The sequence below is a fragment of the Sander vitreus genome, chromosome 9, assembly GCF_031162955.1.
Source record: "Sander vitreus isolate 19-12246 chromosome 9, sanVit1, whole genome shotgun sequence".
NCBI classification, from domain to species: domain Eukaryota; kingdom Metazoa; phylum Chordata; class Actinopteri; order Perciformes; family Percidae; genus Sander; species Sander vitreus.
This window is the reverse complement of record NC_135863.1, coordinates 5,725,056-5,745,128: the sequence shown is the minus strand read 5'-3', so window position 1 is coordinate 5,745,128 and position 20,073 is coordinate 5,725,056. Positions and strand designations below refer to the sequence as shown.

Sequence of the window (20,073 nt, the reverse complement as noted above, 5' to 3'; positions counted from 1 at the left end):
TGGCCCAGAGATATTTGATTTGTGATTATGAAAGAGTAAAAATAAACATTTTAGAAGCTGTGACCAAAAGATGTTTACATTAAACATTTTAGCTTGACTTAAGTGATCATTCAGAAATCAAAATCATGTTTTGAGTTATTAAGCAGGAAGTGGACACGTTGGGAAGCAATCTCCTTTAGTCCCTTCTTTAGTGCAATGCTCAGGGGTGTGGGACTGGGGGGTCGGGGGGGACTGGGTACCCAGGGCCCTCGTGAGGAGGGCCCAAAAAGATGCTAAAATGAATAGTTGTGGATGCAGAGAGGGGTCCATAGAAAATGCCTTTCTACAGGGCCCAGAATTTTGTGCTACGCCCCTGGCAATGCTACAAATGAACAGAACCCGTTACTGTGTCCTGGCCAAGATCAGACAGCTAGTCAGAAGTATTGACATCACTGGGCAAAAGAGTATTACACAAGATCTAAAGTGGAGTAATCTGTACTTAAAGCTTCAGGGATCAAATGGCGCAACACACAAGGCTTGAGTGAAAGCTTGCACTCAGAATACATCTGGGATCACAGAGCAAGTTTTCAGATCACAAGTGATTCATTACTTGCCTCTTTATGTTGTGCCTCACCTTTACGACAAACATCAAATGTTTTCTTTAAAATACATTTCAACCACAGTAAGCTGAAAAGAAATGCACTCAAAACGTCTCACTTTTGTATTCCAATGTTTTATTAATGTAAACACCAGCATCTAATGAACCAAATATTGAAAAGAAAGGCAAAAAAAATGAGGGGTGTAAAAGTCAACAGATATCTGAGAAAAAACGCATAAGGCACATTACTCCCCTGTTCACCAAATCTGCACATATCCATTCCCAAAGGGACATACCTGTCTCAAACATACCATAATGTGAATCACCAAGGTGTAAATACAGTATTGCACTTCAAAAGTTCCCTCAGATTTCTAGGTGAAACAGCTCCCCACTCAAACTATTTTGGGAAACTAAAATATAAAGCTGGATGAGTGTCTTTGAATGAATGTCAAATGTAAATGTTCTTACAACAGTTTGTCTATAAAGATAGCAAAAAAAGAACAAAAATGTGTCATCCCCTTATTTTACAGTCTATTGTTATCCCACTTCAGCAAGTGTTCCACTTTTTGGAACTTGCTGGTGCCTTCTGGAAAAATGTTAGAAGAACATGCAACATAACCGGACCCATACTTAAAATGACTGACACAAAAAATATTGCCATTTCTATCCACATCAACAATTAAAAGAAAGTGAACCTCTCCACGTGTTTTGGGTTTTCATTCATTCTTAATATCCATCTCTTTGGTTGATTCAACTGAAAGTGAAACTGACAGTGCACTTAAATCTGTGGACAAACAACATACAGTTGAAAACATTGTAGAAGTTGTATTAGTCATTAGTCAACTCTTTTGCAATCATTATAAATGCTCAACAGTTCAGCCAAAGTCTTGCAATCACTTTAAAAACTTCTACAATGGCTCCATATGCGGCACCTTGAGACTTTGGAGACCTACAGGTAAACAAATTATTTACATAACAGCTTCCCTAATATGTTAAAAGGGATGGGTTTTGAAATAAAAAAAGTTGCTGCACATCCTCTTACACTCTCGCGAACACACATAGTCACAAATGACTGCTGCCTACTTTTGAATACCCAATTCAGACCTCATGTGCTCATACACCACGTAGCTGATGCTGACAGCCGGTATGACCTTCATGAAATTTGGCAGGATGCCACGGTAAAGTCCAAAGAAGCCTTCATTTTTCAGAATCTTCTTCACCATAAGGTTCATGGGCAGCTGCTCTGATCCCTCGAGAGACGCTGAGAAAAAGGGAAAAAATATCTAAAACTGCTGGATTCTTGATAAAAGCAGACATACTAGTGTCAGATAATGTCAGTGCTTTCATTTGTCATTTAGTAACCAACCAACCACGTAATGCCAAAGGTTTTTCACCTTATATACTGTACATCTTTTTGTCCACTTGTCATGTCAGGTAATAATTCTCTGTAGGTTCATCACAACAAGGAACATCTTTCACATACAAATAGTCATGCGATCCATTGTTAATTTAAAAATATTAATTATTACTGCTTTAATATTTACTCAATCTTTACTTTGGCTACAGTAGTGCCGTGCCTATTAGGGGATACTTCTCTACCAATAATACAACATTCACAGTTTAATTGATTAACTACTTTCTATATATTCTTTTAAAATTTTGAACGATTTTGAAATTATTTACTACACCATGTTAATCCCTATGGATAAGATCATGGGAGCACTGGGTAAATACCAACAGGGCTAAATTAAAAGTTGACAGAATCTTGAATGAGGTTTGGCTCTCTGTACCTTGTGCTTGCATCCTGGTGCGGATCAGAGCCAGGGGGTAGCTGGCCAGCTGGCCACACGTGCTGGACAGGGTACCACAGCCCAGCAGCACCACAACCCCGGGATTGGCTGAGTCTTTGGCGTAGCGGGACAACCAGAGGTTCTTCAAGCTCTGGTGAGGATAAGGAAGTGTTTGTGTATGAGAAAGGACTATTAGTTCTATCATATTTAAGTGGCGTCCATTGAACATGCCAAGTGAAAACCCTTCACTGTTTTAATGTTGCATATGGAAATAGAGCTTTGTTTCTACATTTTCCACATACCTCGTACACTGCCAGATCGATGCCAGCGTAAGGGATGATGCCTATAAGATTGGGAATGTAGCCCTTGTAAAAAGCCTTCACTCCCTCCCTCTTCAGGATTTTTTTGGCACAGTCAAACATTCCTGAGTACTGTCCGGTCTTCCTCAGGGTCAGACGGGTTTTCATCACCTGCACGGACATAGGTTTAACTGGAGGCTGTTCTTTACCTGACAGCACTTCTACTTTGGAGCAGTCAGCAGCTGAGGCTTAACAATAGGAAGGTAGCCTTCAGTCTGATTAAAGCTAAACAATATGGGAATGATTTATTTGTCATTATTGATACATTATGTTATTATTTAACCTTAACAAGCAAGGAAGTAAATCTGCATTATCTTCTGTAATGTCACTCACATCTTTTTACTTTGCCCTTTGTTTTCAGGTTAGATTGAAAGAGGCAGGGTACAGGCTTATTTAGGATGAAAATGATATGTTCAGAGGACAATTAATGTAGACCTAACAGAGACAACTACCATCATCGACGTTTTTTGAAAATACATTTTCTCTAACCTGATGGCACTCTTAATTATTAGCCATTGCCACAGGTACACCTGTAAATGCCTCCACCTCTGCTCACCTCCATGGGGTAGATGACAGTTTGTGCTGTGGCTCCAGCCAGTGATCCAGCCATGAACCTCTCATGGGTCTTGACCTTTCCTGGTTCACTGGACAGCAACTTCTTAAACTAATGAAACACAGTAATAATAATAATAATAATAATAATACATTTTATTTTTGGGCGCCTTTCATAGCACTCAAGGACACTTTACAGTTAAAACAAGCAAAAATACAGTTAAAAAGGCAAATATAATTAAACAAACACATTTTAAAAGATTGAGATAGAAAATGAAAAGAAAGCAATCTATCCATGAATTCGATGGAGAGTGGAGTTATGTGGTGTAAGAATAGTTGGGTTTTAAGAGAGGTTTTAAAGGTCGGTAGAGACTTTATGGTACGGATGGATAGAGGGAGGGAGTTCCAAAGGCGAGGGGCAGAATGGCTGAAGGCTCTGAACCCCGTTGTGGACAGGCGTGCAGAAAGTGTGGAAAGCAGTGAGGAAGAGGAGGATCCGAAAGTTCGGGATTGAGTGTAAGGCTGACGGAGTTCAGAAAACAATAGCTTGAGGAGGGCTTGATAAGGGAGTAGTGCATTAAAACTCAATGACTATTGAAGACCGGTATCAGTAGCAATCAACTTCAGCTGAAAATTGCATCATTTTACTCTACATCAATATTATGATCTTGGGTATTAGAACATTACATCAAAAGTGACATGCTGCAGAATGATGATCTTTCTAGCACATAACCTGAAATGTACAGTGTAATCAGTTTGGATTTACCTGCTCATAGGCCATAAATTTAATGGCAGTCTCAGGGGCAATCTTCAGTACGTTGATACCGTTTCCTCTCCACAGAGACATCAAGCCTCCTTCTTTTAACATTTGCTTAAAACCACCAACCAGGCTGATTTGGTTGCTCTTGGAGGAATGCACCTGTACATAGAAAATCTTGCATTATGAGCCATTACTTTAAAAAGTGAACACATGCATGTAGTCTTAAAGGCAGCATTTAAGATGCATAAAATACAATTTCCAACAGGTTAAACACCTAAATGAGGGAATTATTTTTACTTTTGTCATTATTGTAATTGTAATTCTGTAGTATGTTGTATTATGAGATCCTATTCTAATGGCACACATCATATTACTGTGTACATACTACCACTTCCACTGTTCAGTGACTCTGAACCCTGCTTGGATTGAACCATGTTTTTGTTTGGTTACGTTGGCCTTTAAGGAGTACATTTCATACCAAAATATAGAAGACCATCTGACAGAGTGGACATGACAGACAACCAATAATGGAAAAAAAACAAAAACGTTTTGACACACCTGCATGAACACTTTCATCCTGTCCAGTGGTGCGGTTCCTGTACGGGACACGGCGCCGGCCATGGCCCCCGCTGATAGCTGCTTCCACCACATACCAGTCGTCTTCTCCTCCTCTGTGAACTCATCTGGGATGGAGAGGCTGTCACCAATATCCAGCACCTACACACAACACAATACAATTAAATCACAGTCAGTCGGAGACACCTGTTAAATACTGTGTGAACTGTGTTTAGTTTCTAAATATCAACAAGGAGGTAAAAGAAATTCTTTTAAAAGTTCTTTAAATTCTTCAAAACCTGTTCAGGGCCCCGTAGACTCTCAAACTGATATGCCGACTTGCTGTATAACCAAAACATGACATGGCTGCCAAAATAGACCTGTGTGAATTTCACTTAAGCTTTGTGTAATTTCAAAAGTCATTTCAAACCCATGTTCTTGAGATCCATGTGTCAATCAAGTGAATCCCTCAGCTTCAAAACCACACAATTAGCAGCTTTGCCGTCAACTTAATGCCTGGCATGACGGAACAAACCGCATGCCTTTATCCAAAGTCTTATATACTGTAACTACAGCTCCATGCTGGGAGATCAATTACATCAGTGCACTGCACTTTACAAAACCGGTTGTTTTTATAAACATAAAAAAACAAATCTCACTTACAACACTCTGCAACTGCAATCTAATTTAGACAGTTAAGTAAAAAAAAAAAAAAAAAGTGTGGACCAATCATCCTGCGATATAAAGGCTTGCATTGATATTAGGGATTTATTAATAGTAACATATTGTCTTGTTCAAAGACTAGTCCAGCCTACTAGTACTTCAGTCTTTTCTGTCAACCCACACATCTGACATTTGTAAGGCAACATGGGACACATCTCTTTTCTGCTCTTTTTAACTAGATGACTGGAAAATCTGTTTTCATATAGACACAGGGCAAAACAACATGAACATCTGCATGATGTAATAAAATATTGAGTAATATTCCAGCAATGAACAACTCGCTTTTGTGAGTCTATAATATATATCACAGTATAATATAATGTTCTGTTTAACTGAGACTTTGTTAGAAATGTGGTGATTTAATGGAAGGACAAAATATTAAGGACATCTTACAATATAGTTGAATTCAATTCAATTCAACTGCTCCACCTCCAACTACATCCTCAAAACCGGAGCTGATTGAACACCTTTGTCTCACAGTCCCAACAAAAACAGAACATTATAAGCTATGGTATTGGAGTGCATCAGAATAGCTCAAGTATTTACGTTATTGTTTCCACGCCCAGCATTATGGCCTTTCAACATTTGAGAGTTTAAAAAAATGCTAATACAATGCATAAGTTAAGGAACTAAGGAAAGATAAAATAAGCACAAGGAACCCTTGCATTTGATTAATAAAGAATTGTGACAAAGATGTACTGAGTGGGACGTTTTCCAGTTGAGAAAACAAACATCTCTAGTGGACAAAGTACATAATGGCAACACTATTTCTAAATTACCGCAAACATATCATGACTGCAATTTATTGTAATTTATGGGCTGACAAACTGAATATTTTAGTATTTGTGAGAAGCTAAAATGTATCGAAACCAAGTTTTCATTCATGACCAGTCGACAACCTGGACTGTGAGGCTAAATAAACAAACCCACCATGTCCACCTCCACCACATAGATCCCCCCATCATCTTCAAAGTCATTGAAAAACCACTTTCCCTGTTGCTGCTGCTGAGGGTGCAGCAGAGCCATGGCCATCCAGTACAATATAGTCCCAGTGTTGTACAAGCTCCCCCCTAAACTCTATTTCTCAGACTGATCAGGATAATTTACATAAAGTTCCCGCGTCAGACGTTGAGGGTCTGTAGATCCAATCCAGCCCAAGTGGAGAAACGCTGAATCCCGAGTGGCCAGTAACCATCGACGTGAATACGGGAGTACGACCCTATCACTGCCACAGAAGTTACCAACCACTGCTTTAGTCTCACTGATGCCTCAGCTCAGTGACTTGACTCCAATCCTGTCCTGTTCTACACTCCTGTCCTCTCTCAGTGACGTGTCCCAATCCCACTGACAAGATAATCCTTGTGAAATTAGTTTATCTCTGCATCAATTTAGCAGCCAGGTTACCAGGTGTATTTAACCTCCAAGGCTGTGCCAGTGAACAGATGCAGCAAACGTCAGAGATTAGCCATTGACTGGACCTGGCTGTGTCTCTGTCATGCAACCATAGTACAAGTCACAGTATATTTCTATAACGCCAACAATCTACATGTGAAATTTCAGTTAAAACATTGCAATATGAATATTCTTTATTTGTTTAACAAGCTGCAAAAGGTTTAGAGGTGAAATAATGTGTTTGATATTGATGTACATCAACAATTAATACTACATTTTTAAAACGGGACCAGAAGGTTCTCACTCAGTATGGTAAATAAATCTATTTGTTAAATATTGTTTTCCAAGAAAAGGCCATCATTCAAAAGTTAGGTCAAGCTTCTATCTCCACCTCTCTCCCTCCTTTTCTCACCTCTTCTCTGGAAATGAATGAGTCTAATCTATTGACATTGAAGTACTTATCTGTTGCCAAATCCTCTCTTTCACAACTTTCCCTTTGAGTGCAATGGTTCTTTAAGTGGAGCTTACCACAGTCAAAGGACATAAAGATGGTTAACTGTTTGGCCTCCATGTCTCTTCCATTTTTATTAAAGTAGAGTTTCTAACTAGTGATTTATTTTTCTATGTGAGATAGAGTGCCGGCCCGCGTCGGACAGGCATTAAGATATTTATGTCCGAGGCCGACCCGAGCCCAACAGTTAACTTTTTTTTTTTTTTTTCTCACAGTAATGACACATGTACGTTTGTTTGTGTGGAAAGTCCGCTTTTATTAAGCAACTGTAGGAAGGCATTTGGAAATGTCAACAGATGAGCGCATCAGCGCACACGGGGCAACAAGCGCACGTTAACACAGGCGCGCACCTACATAATAAGCTTTTTAAAATTTTAAATGTTCAATGCCTTATTGCGCTCATGTGACCGTGACCGAGCCCGACCCGAACATCATTTCTAAATATTTGTCCGAACCCGGCCCGTCGGGTACCGTCGGGTACCGTCGGATCCCAACGTGCTCGGTTCGGGTATCCACCCTCTAATGTGAGAGCATTCTCAACCTGCTCAGACTGGCCTTGACGCCAGAGCAAAATGAAGATTGTATAAAAAAAAAAAAATTCCGTCATTATGCTTGGCATGAGGGAATCTCTTACACAGGAGAACAAAACAAATACATATTTACCAGCACCATTCATTTAAACCCCAAAAAAACCATTAACAATAAGTTTAAAATACTTTAAAGCTTTGAAGTTTGGTCCACAACATATGGACAAAGACACAGTCACCGAGTCATGCCCTCCCCTTACCGTAGAGTGCTTCCAGAAGCGGATAATCTCCTGCAGGTCGGTGGCTGGGTTAAACAGGAAATGCTCCCTCCATTCATTCCAGTCTAAAGTCATGGTGCCGTCCACATCAATACTGCACAACAAGGAAAAGAAGAAGACATTTTTTTCACATTTTGTATGTGTTTTTATCTAAAATTTGAACCTAATGTCGGGAGAAAAGTTTTGTATTTTAGTGTTAAAGGGAGACAACTGTGGACATTTTTGGAAGCACACAAGCAAACACCACCAACTAGGCTAGACAATAAATCTAGTGTATTCAATTACAGGAAACATAAATGGAATGAAATATCAGGCAGTAATTAAATCATTACCATCACATTTTTCAAGATAAGGGTCACAATTTATCTTGTAAACTTCACGTCATGTGATCCGAGCCCCCTCCACTAAAATAAATGGACTACTGTATTAGGAACAATGCTGATACTCTATTCCAAATCCCATTCACTTTCTAGACTAATTAGACTCCTCCTTACTTCTGTTCAGTCAGAAAGAGAAAGAGAGAGAAAGAGAGAGAGAGAGAGAGAGAGAGAGAGAGAGAGAGAGATTTGCCTAATGGTAACAGATAGTGGTAAGGGAGCATGCAGACAAGAAATAGGTCAGATTATGAAGATTGAGGTCATCAAAACCACCATTAACTATAACAGTATTTCATTTTACATTAAGTCTAATTAGCAAACAAAAATGGCATAACTGATATATGTCTGTGCTTATCTTTGTATAGCTAGAAACACATTGTGTGTCTCCTCCACCTCTCCTTTGGCCTCTTCTATAATCAATCTGTCCTCATCTGCTCTAAATGTTCATCTGTCCTTCATTTCCTTCCTCCAATTTAGTTGGGCAGGATGACACACACATACACACTCATGAATTACTCTCTGTGGATTTCAAACTAATCTTTCGGTGTGATTCATAGTCATGCACAACCTGCTTCACTTCTCTTTCTAGGTCTCACTGTCAAGCCTGCTCTTGTACATCTGTTGCTTCTAACTTTGTCTATGCAAAGTCAGAACATATACTGCAGAGCGCACTGCATAAACCTGGCCTGACTTGCAGAGCAAACAATATCAAGTACTAAACAGGATCCAATTCAACAATTCAATTGTAACACTTCAAACTTGTTTCTTCATAAGTGTTAAATATGATTTCTCTCTACACTGCTGAACATTTCTTCACAATTTGCTTACTTAAAAAGTGTTACCACGTAATATTAATGTCTGTTGTTTTTGTTTTTGTGCTTCCAAGTATGACTCACTGAAAGACACATAATAAACAGGGTATACACACATGTAGGTCCCAGAGCTTTGACTTATTATTATTTATTAAAAAATGTTGGAGACTATAATGATAACAAAAGCATTAAATTACATCATATTATTTTAGCATCAGGTAGCTCAATCAGCATTTATGAACCCAAAGCAAAAGCAGGGAACCAAAGATGTGTGTTATACCGACGGTGACTATAGTCTGGAGCTGCTCCTATATCTTTTAATATCTTATAACCTTTATAGGCCTTTGTGTGTTGATGAAGTTTCAGGAGTCCCTGATGCCAGGATTGCTGAGGGTTCCATGCAATCTGAGAAATATTCTACAACAATAGAAATAGGCTACTGTACCATCATAACTATATTGAGAAATGTGTATTAAAAAGTATAACTACTATCTCTCCACTTCCACGTCTACTGCAGCTGTTATCTTTCTCATTACTGTATGCACGGGCACAAAACGGAGCTTCTTTACCCTAGTTATTTACACAACTTGCGTATTTTTCTATTATATAAGGTCCTTTAAGTAATGTATAGCCTACTCTATCTTTATGAGCGTTTGCATCATTTTACTTTCGCTGCAATAACACCAAAAAGGTTGACATATGTTGATGTTGATTCGCACAGAATTAAAGCGACGCAAGAACTTTCAAGTAAACTTTAAACACGATAGCCTACGTATTCTCGTCATTTTTAACAAAGGACGTCGAAGACAGTATTAGCTTAAATGTTTATTTCATACCTCCAGAGGAAAGCAGCCACCGAACATAAACCCTGAACCGTTTCTTCTTCTACTTGTAGGCTATAAATCACTGTCTACGAGAAAAAACAACGCAAGAAATGAATCCTGTGGCGACAGTACCCGACCAGCCAATCAGGAGTCACTCCAGTCAACTATTATGGCTAGGCTAGTAATATTTTATCTAACACTACTTGCAATACTAATACTGGATATTGTTTGTGGGAATATAAACTTGTTAAACTAGTAGGAAATTGTAATTGAGGTGGTTAAAATGATTAGTATTAATGTCTGTCTAAATGTAATAATACACGTTTTTACTACGAGGGTGCAAGTTTTGATGACATCACAGAAAGATTTACGCACATATGTAACTTACACAAGTAGGTCAGAACATTATGTACAAATGACCAAGAAAAATGTTATAACAAAAAAATAGATATGTACAGCCCTGTATTCCAAGAAAGAAAGAAAGAAAGAAAGCATTTGCCTTTATATTATTATTATTTGGTTATTAAAAGTTCAATATGTGTAACATGTTGGCAAATTCAAATGAAATCAACTTTGAAATGTTCTTGAAGATTTCTTTATGTGCATAAGTAAAAAAAATATTAGTTGTTATTATTTCACACAGCTACAGTGCTTATAAACAAATCCTTTAACTCATGGAGGAAGCATGTGGGTTGTTTATCTGCACAAACTTGTTATTTAACTACAGTAACAAGGAAGTGAATAGTATATGTGTATAAATATATTATGTGTACTAAAACTGTGATTGCATGGGAAACATACTTTCTAAAAGGCAATGTGACCAAATCAGCAGTGCTTGAGAAATAAAATGACATGAACCCATTTGTCCCAGAAAATTCCAAATTACAGGTTGTTTTTTTTTTAATCAGAGTTTATTTTAAGGTAAAACTCTTGATCTACATGTTTGGATGCGTTCTCTAACACAGTCAGACATCTTGCCAGCTCTTTATCATGTGCTGTCAGCTTTCAGCCAAGTTACAGACTGAACTGGTTATCAGTCCCTCACACTGGTCCCCACCTTTGACATCTTTCTTCCACTTAAAGGTTCATGAGGGTTTTGGCTTGGATCCACAAGTAAGAGTAACATAATATTTTCATATTTATCTGGGATAAGATGTTTAACTCTCAACTAAGTCAGTGTTTCCTCTATGTTGATTTTGTAGTGGCGGCCCGCCATGGCAAAATTTCTGCCGCCACGGTATCAGAAATAGGGCAGACGCACAATCTAGTCGCGGTTGCCTTTTAAATTATCCTGCCGACATAATGCACCCCCCATTGGCTGCTGGACTATTAAACGAACAGCTCCACCAAAAATGTCACTGCGGTGGGTCCGTTCTATTTGGACAACGTTCAACTTGTTGGGGGTGGGGGGGTCTTTGTTCGGACAGACCTGCCCCCACTGCTAAAAAGAAATCCTAAAGGAAACACTGTAACTCTTGCGTGACCAACGTGACCTTGCTCAATTAAAGCTAAAATAAGCAGAATACCTTTGAAGGATCTTCTGCGCCTCCTCTTTGCTGATGTTCAGTCCCAGATCTGCAAGTGACTGCTGTATCTCCGTTAAGTCTATTTGACCTGTTGAAAATAAAAACACAGTAGAATTCCTGGCATTTGGTTTGACTTTTTAGGTACATTTTCATCATTCATGAACTTAAAAGTTTGCTAGGTAAGATAATTACACCATACCATCATCGTTTTTGTCCAAGCTCTTGAAGGTGATTCGTAACTTCTTCTCATGTTCCTTTAGATAATTGGAGAACTCGATGAAGTCGAGCCCGTCATCTTTGTCTTCGTCTCCAGAGGACATTATTTCCTAATGAAACACACAATATTAGAAATTCAGTTTAGTTTCAGAGTATCAGATTCTGATGGCTGTCTCACTGGGTGGTGGGAGAGGTTTTTGGGTAAAGTCTGTCATCTCTTCTTTTTATACAGCAGCTGCTTGTTTCTGCCAGCTGGTGGCAGAATAACACAGCAAAATCCTCCTTTGACTCTATATTTCCTGCTTTGCTTTTATTCATTTAAATCTGAATTGGATCACTTTTTATTCATTTGCAAAGTGATATGTAAATAAACACTATCCTTGTTTGTAGAGGGATGGTCTATAATCAAGAGGGGATTTCATTCAGTCTTGCTGTAGGTACACAATGTTGCACAACAGTGTGCCGATTCGGGATCAGAGGATAAACTGAAACCTGGACCTTAGTGTTACTATTGAACATTCCCAGATAGTCAAGTGGCCATCCAAGCCATGTGGATGGGTGCAACATGGTCTACATGGAAACGGAAAAGAAAAAAGTATAGGAAAAGTCAAGTTTTAAGAGATGACTTGTGGACGCTACTGACTGAATGAGGCAGTTTAAAAAGCAGCCAGTGCTCATATTTAGGGGTGCACCGATCCCATATTAAGATCGGATATCGGTCCCGATATTGACAAAATAGCTGGATCGGGGATCGGAAAAATTAACAGATCCACGGGTAGATCCAGTTTTTTTTTTTTTTTTTTCCTCTGTCCTCTGTGTGTCGCATGCTGGAAGAGTTGAGTGTACAAATAAATAAGAATTCAATACATTACATCTATGTTATCTTGTCTTAGGTAGGAAAGTAATGTTTAGTTAGGAAAGTCTGGTGCCTTTAGTCTCTTCCACATGGTGGAAGGAAGGTATAAGGTGGAAGGTATACAGTGTATTATTAATTCAACAACGGTATCGGATCGCTATCGGGTATCAACAGATACACAAAGCCCAGGCATCGGTATCGGGACTGAAAAAGTCGGATCGGTGCATCCCTACTCATATTGATTACCTCTTTATCATATCAGTATCACAGATAGTTAAAGCTCCTGTTTTACAACACCTGGCCACACACAGCAGTGACCTCTGAACCTTTTTTTCCTGCTCTACACTTTAACAGTTATCAGACTGATGAGCGTGAGGAATGGAATATTATTTGATCAGCAGGGTGGGACCTTCCTCTTCAAGTCACAGCCCACAATAAAAGCTCAACTGCACTACAGTTTAAACTATGAGACAGTTTCAAACATGCTGCCTCACCTTTTCTCGACCCACCCTGCTCCTTTCAAGCCTCAGACTGCTGTTATTTTTGGTAGAGAATCCAGATTTCTAGAGAAGCCAGATTGTTTAGGTAAATATGCTCCAGGTGATTTGTTACTATTAGGGTATAAACATGTTAAAAAATACTGTTAGATTAGATTTCTGACTAGAGTTTGGGTTTAGGATTGGTTTATCATTGATGGTTGAAATACTCCAGATTTACTTCTCTTTCATCTTCCCTGCTCAGTAAAAGTCCTGCATTCAAATGTTACTGTATCAGTAAAAAAAAAAAAAAGGAACATCTATGACAACTGGACAATGTGATATAATCAAAAGTTTCAGAAGAGCTTCCAAATAGAGCTGGTGGTGAGTAGGGGTGTGCAAAAAAATCGATTCACATTCGTATCGCAATTCAAGCTCTACTGATTCAAAATCGATTCATAGAATTCCAAAAATCCATTTTTCTTTTGTCTACTGCAATAAAAAAATAAAAATAAAAACAAAATGTATGTATGTATGTATGTATGTATGTATGTATGTATGTATGTATGTCTACTGCACCTCTCCGGAAACCATCACCTTATCGTGGTGGAGAGGTTTGTGTGTCCCTATGAACCTGAGGGCTGTGTTGTCTGGAGCTTTGTGCTCCTGGTAGGGTCTCCCAAGGCAAAGTGGTCTCAGGTGAGGGGCCAGACAAAGAATGGTTCAAAAATCCTATGAAAAATCGAGGAAGGGATGAAGTGACCCTGCCCGGAGGAAGCCCGGGGCCCCCGTCTGGAGCCAGGCCCAGATGGAGGGCTCGTCAGCAAGCGTCTGGTGGCCGGGTTTGCCACGGAGCCGGGCCGGGCACAGCCCGAAAAAGCTACGTGGCATACATCTCTCCATCCCATGGGCCCACCACCTGTGGGAGGAACCGCTGGGGTCGGGTGTGCGGCCACACGGGTGGCAGTGAAGGTCAGGGGCCTCGACGGACCAGACCCGGGCAGCATACGCTGGCTCTGGGGACGTGGAATGTCACCTCTCTGTGGGGGAAGGAGCTGGAACTTGTGCGGGAGGTGGAGCGCTACCAGTTAGATCTGGTGGGGCTTACTTCTACGCACAGTCTTGGTTCTGGAACCATACTCCTGGATAGGGGTTGGACTCTTTTCTTCTCCGGAGTTGCCCAGGGTGTGAGGCGCCGGGCGGGTGTGGGGATACTCACAAGCCCCCGGCTGAGCGCCGCTACGTTGGAGTTTAACCCGGTGGACGAGAGGGTCGCCTCCCTACGCCTGCGGGTTGTGGGGGGGAAAACTCTGACTGTTGTTTGTGCATATGCACCAAACAAGAGTTTGGAGTATTCGGCCTTCTTGGAGACCTTGAGTGAAGTCCTGCATGGGGCTCCAGTGAGAGACTCCATAGTTCCGCTGGGGGACTTCAACGCGCACGTGGGCAATGATGGAGACACATGGAGAGGCGTGATTGGGAGGAACGGCCTCCCTGATCTAAACCAGAGTGGTTGTTTGTTGTTGGACTTCTGTGCTAGTTATGGATTGTCTATAACAAACACCATGTTCGAACATAGGGATGCTCATAAGTGTACTTGGTACCAGAGCACCCTAGGCCAAAGGTCAATGATCGATTTTATAATCGTTTCATCTGATCTGAGGCTGTATGTTTTGGACACTCGGGTGAAGAGAGGGGCGGAGCTGTCAACCGATCACCATCTGGTGGTGAGTTGGGTCAGGGGGTAGGGGAAGACTCTGGACAGACCTGGTAAGCCCAAACGGGTAGTGCGGGTAAATTGGGAACGTCTGGAGGAGGCCCCTGTCCAACAGACTTTCAACTCACACCTCCGGCGGAGCTTTTCGTGCATCCCTGTGGAGGCTGGGGGCATTGAACCCGAGTGGACAATGTTCAAAGTTTCCATTGCTGAAGCTGCGGCGAGGAGCTGTGGTCTTAGGGTCTTAGGTGCCTCAAGGGGTGGTAACCCACGAACACCGGCGGTCAGGGAAGCCGTCCGACTGAAGGAGTCTTTCCGGGATATGTTATCCCAGAGGACTCCGGAGGCAGTTGCAAGGTACCAAAGGGCCCGAAGGGCTGCAGCCTCTGCCGTGAAAGAGGCAAAGCAGCGGGTGTGGGAGAAGTTCGGAGAAGACATGGAGAAGGACTTTTGGTCGGCACCAAGGTGCTTCTGGAAAACCGTTCGCCACCTCAGGAGGGGGAAGCGGGGAACCATCCAAGCTGTGTACACTAAGGATGGGACGCTGTTGACCTCAACTGAGGAGGTAATAGGGCGGTGGAAGGAGCACTTTGAGGAACTCCTAAATCCAACTAATATGTCCTCTATGGTAGAGGCAGAGCTGGAAGATGATGGGGGATTGTCGTCAATTTCCCTAGTGGAAGTTGCTGAGGTAGTTAAACAACTCCACAGTGGCAAAGCCCCAGGGATTGATGAGATCCGTCCAGAAATGCTTAAAGCTCTGGGTGTGGAGGGATTGTCTTGGTTGACATGCCTCTTCAACATTGCGTGGAAGTCTGGGACGGTGCCTAAGGAGTGGCAGACCGGGGTGGTGGTTCCCCTTTTTAAAAAGGGGGACCAGAGGGTGTGTGCCAATTACAGGGGTATCACACTTCTCAGCCTCCCAGGTAAAGCCTACTCCAAGGTGCTGGAAAGGAGGGTTCGGTCGATAGTCAAACCTCAGGTTGAAGAGGAACAATGCGGATTCCGTCCTGGTCGTGGAACAACGGACCAGATCTTTGCTCTCGCAAGGATCCTGGAGGGTGCCTGGGAGTATGCCCAACCGGTCTACATGTGTCTTGTGGATCTGGAGAAGGAGTATGACCGGGTGCCCCGGGAGATACTGTGGGAGGTGCTGCGGGAGTACGGGGTGAGGGGGTCCCTTCTCAGGGCCATCCAATCTCTGTACGACCAAAGCAAGAGCTGTGTCCGGGTTCTCGGCAGTAAGTTGGACTCATTTCAGGTGAGAGTTGGCCTCCGCCAGGGCTGCGCTTTGTCACCAATCCTGTTTGTAGTATTTATGGACAGGATATCGAGGCGTAGTCGGGGTGGAGAGGGGTTGCAGTTCGGTGGGCTGGGGATCTCATCGCTGCTTTTTGCAGATGATGTGGTCCTGATGGCATCATCGGCCTGTGACCTTCAGCCCTCACTGGATCGGTTCGCAGCCGAGTGTGAAGCGGCTGGGATGAGAATCAACACCTCTAAATCGGAGGCCATGGTTCTCAGCAGGAAACCGATGGAGTGCCTTCTCCAGGTAGGGAATGAGTCCTTACCCCAAGTGAAGGAGTTCAAGTACCTTGGGGTCTTGTCAGTCAGTTTTTGTTCCTACCCTCACCTATGGTCATGAAGGCTGGGTCATGACCGAAAGAACAAGATACAGGGTACAAGCGGCCGAAATGGGTTTCCTCAGGAGGGTAGCTGGCGTCTCCCTTAGAGATAGGGTGAGAAGCTCAGTCATCCGTGAGGAGCTCGGAGTAGAGCCGCTGCTCCTTCGCGTCGAAAGGAGCCAGTTCGGGCATCTGGTAAGGATGCCCCCTGGGTGCCTCCCTAGGGAGGTGTTTCAGGCACGTCCAGCTGGGAGGAGACCTCGAGGAAGACCCAGGACTAGGTGGAGGGATTATATCTCCAACCTGGCCTGGAAACGCCTCGGGATCCCCCAGTCGGAGCTGGTTAATGTGGCTCGGGAAAGGGAAGTTTGGGGTCCCCTGCTGGAGCTGCTACCCCCGCGACCCGATACCGGATAAGCGGACGAAGATGGATGGATGGATGTCTACTGCAATCACATGGGAAAAGTAACTACATTTACATACGGTGAATCGTCTTTTTAATCGAGAATCGTTTTTGAATCGAAAATCAATTTTGAATTGAATCTTGAGCCCAAAAATCGATATCGAATAGAATCGTGACATATTCTGAATCGTGCACACCTAGTGGTGAGTTTTCTCATCTCTTTAGAATATGTTTGAAAATGCATTGTGTCTATGAAGAGGTGACATCACAAGATTATTACTGGACAGGGGCCGTATTTACAGTAGCTTAGGTTTGATTGAAAACCAGAAGCTGCAGTATTTGGAAATATTGTTGTGAAATAATGAATGCAGTGCAAAGTACAAAGCACAGTCAAGTTAAGCAGCGCTGAAGCAATTAGTTGATGAATTAATGACACATTTTCATTTAATTCAATTTTCAAGCAAAATTTACAAATAGTTCTGGTTCCAACTCCTCGAGTGTTTAGAAAAGCTGCTTTTCTCTGTTTTATATCAAAATAAAGTGATTATCTGAAGGATTTGGACTGCTGGTTGGACAAAACAAGACATCTGAAGATGTCAGCTGGGAAATGTGATGAGCCTATTTATCTAAAATTAGTTTAAAAAACATAATCAACAGATGATGAACTGATAATGAAATGTTAGTAAAGTAAAACTCACAATAAAGTACCATGCATCTAAAAACTGTATTCCTTGACAGTATTTGAGTAAATGTACATAGTTACTTCCCCTGAGGCCTCCACTTTATTGTTAGGGTTGTTAATGCATGAGTAATTGCAGTCTGTTCCTTCAGGAATGCAGTACTACATAAAGCAGCCTATCTGTGCCAACTGTCCCTCCCTATGAGGTTTATGTTTCCTGTGTATGTATCATAGACTGTATGTCTATAGTATGTATCCATGGCTGTACCTGAGCTGCATCTTTCCCAGAATTGATGCCCATAGCAGCCAGGCCTGCCTTCAGCTCGGACACATCTACTTTTCCATCCTTGTTGGTGTCCAGCTTGGCGAACAGATCATCGTACGTTTTCGACGCATCTTGAGCGCACTGGCAGTCCGTAAAAAACAGCTTCCTTACGACTTGATACATTGTTGAACTGAGAACGAAAACAAGCTCTACGCAGACATCAACTTGGCCAATTAAACTGCACTGGAAACACACACACACACAAACCGATTCCTGTGGCTGCTGGCACTTCTGGTTTGAAGCAGCAGGATCGTCCCGTGTGGTTTCAACGAGATTTCCGCAGTTGAGTTCAAGTTGTAGAAAAAAAATCCTTTTAAATCGGTGTGGTAAATAATCCGGTATGTCAGACTACGTAATGTAGATTTAGCCTAATAAAAGCAGTTTATGGATGAGGTAGGTTGACAGCGCTGAGCAGAAGGGTGGGGATACTCGGTTTAGTTTGCCTTAGAAGACCTCCTCTTTTCTGACCACACACATACAGAGACACACCCTCAGCAGTAACAACACTTACACAATTTTTCATGGCGTGTTGCCTGATTACACAGGTGATATAGCCTAGACTTTGATCGTGCTTTTCCTTCAAATAGTTCCCTTTCTTATTTATTTCCCCAAGCTTTTAGTTTCTGCTTTTTGAAACTTAGTTTGTTCTTTGTTGTGGTTGCGGCGTAACCTCTCTCTCACACACACACACACACACACACACACACACACACACGCGGGAAATATGCATATTCATACGGTCCTAGTCCCCATATAGGCTAGTGTGTTCCAGTCGACATATACAGTCTGATTCAGTTCGGTGAGTCATACCGACAGGAATCTGGCAGGTGGCCAAAGCAAAACATATCCCCAGAACCCATTCACTGGAGCGCCACTGAAGACGAAAAAGACAGAGATGAATATGGAGTGGGGGATGAACTGGAAATCGGATTAATGTCTTACATTCAGTTTTTTCCATTTTTACAAAATAATGTTGTGCACCAAAGAACTTCCAAAAAATGTCAAGGTGAAACTTTTAATAAAAGTAGGCAACATATATTGTAGCCCTCTCCTCGCTACACACACAGCAATGTATAAACAAATATTCACATATTTAAGTTAGAATAAAACAAAACAATAAAGTAGTCAATGAAATAATAGAACAAGGTAATAGTGGGTAGGCTATGTGTGCAATACCAGTGTCATATGAGTAATAAAGTGCAAATAGATAACTTTGGTTATAGTGGGTATGGTATTGTGCAAAACCAGCATAACATAATATTCCACTCAGAAGCCAGTAAGAATCATGGGTTAGATTTAAAAAAAAAAAAATAAAAAAAAATAAAATATTATTAAAAGATTAAAAGAAACTGGCTTGAAAAGTGAAGTTTAATATGTAATCCAAGGCAATGCCTTTAAGGTACCACGAGGTGGCGACAAATGTTACATAACAGCAGCTGGTTTCACTTTGTTGCCGTAATCTGTCCAATCGGTGCTGCTGTTGCTCCGACTGATCGCCAGGGGGCAACGGAGTGAGGAGGCGGGCTTTAAGGAACTCCGTTCAAGCTAATATCTGTTATTACTGTACATCCGTTTAATCCTTATTTATTTCAAAATAAAAGCAGAGTAGTACGTTACGTCAGTATTTCAATTGTATGCTACTACTTTATACTAAATTATACAAAATATAATCCAAAGTAATGTCTGATTATCGGTTAAAATAATAATTTATTGATCCCTGGGGAGAAGCAATTGTTTGTTCTTAAAGTATATTATTTATTTTCTTGTTTGTGAAACAATTCTATTATGTTTACATTCTTGTCTTTTCATAGTCATAGTTAATATTTAATAATAAGCTATTGCACTGTTCAATCCCTGCACTGTTCACTTTTGCACTCAACCATTGCACACACTCTACTATAGCACCTTATCAGGGTCATTGCATCACATGATCAGTCCATACCAGACCTTTGTAATCACTTCACAAATTGTTAACTCTTTAAATTTCTGTGAGTGATTTGTATGTATGATATGAGATGTGTGTGTGTGTGTGTGTGTGTGTGTGTGTGTGTGTGTGTGTGTGTGTGTGTGTGTGTGTGTGTTTGTTGTGTTATGGTTGTGTAAGGCTAAGCTACTGGATGCCTAAAATTTCCCTCGGGATGCATAAAGTATCTATCTATCTATCTATTTATCTGTCTGTCTATCTATCTATCTATCTATCTATCTATCTATCT

General features: G+C 41.3%; 1 protein-coding gene across 1 annotated transcript; it reads right to left on the bottom strand.

Moving 5' to 3' along the window:
• Nucleotides 1-692: 692 nt before the first annotated feature.
• Nucleotides 693-18,318, bottom strand: slc25a24 (solute carrier family 25 member 24). Its single transcript, XM_078258444.1, has 10 exons — nucleotides 17,804-18,318; nucleotides 11,763-11,889; nucleotides 11,564-11,651; nucleotides 8,007-8,118; nucleotides 4,597-4,755; nucleotides 4,045-4,197; nucleotides 3,283-3,390; nucleotides 2,670-2,837; nucleotides 2,368-2,518; nucleotides 693-1,838 (listed from the first exon to the last, which is right to left on the bottom strand). The coding sequence occupies exons 1-10, from the start codon at nucleotides 17,981-17,983 to the stop codon at nucleotides 1,657-1,659; spliced, it is 1,428 nt and encodes a 475-aa protein (XP_078114570.1). The 5' UTR covers nucleotides 17,984-18,318; the 3' UTR covers nucleotides 693-1,656.
• Between the last annotated feature and the right edge of the window lie 1,755 nt (nucleotides 18,319-20,073).

Excerpts from the sequence above, each read along its gene's own strand:
- slc25a24 (XM_078258444.1), bottom strand. The coding sequence starts at position 17,983 with ATGTATCAAGTCGTAAGGAAGCTGTTTTTTACGGACTGCCAGTGCGCT. Across the intron at positions 11,890-17,803 it reads CTGGGAAAGATGCAGCTCAG|GAAATAATGTCCTCTGGAGA; the intron begins GTACAGCCATGG and ends GTGTTTCATTAG. Across the intron at positions 11,652-11,762 it reads CTTGGACAAAAACGATGATG|GTCAAATAGACTTAACGGAG; the intron begins GTATGGTGTAAT and ends TATTTTCAACAG.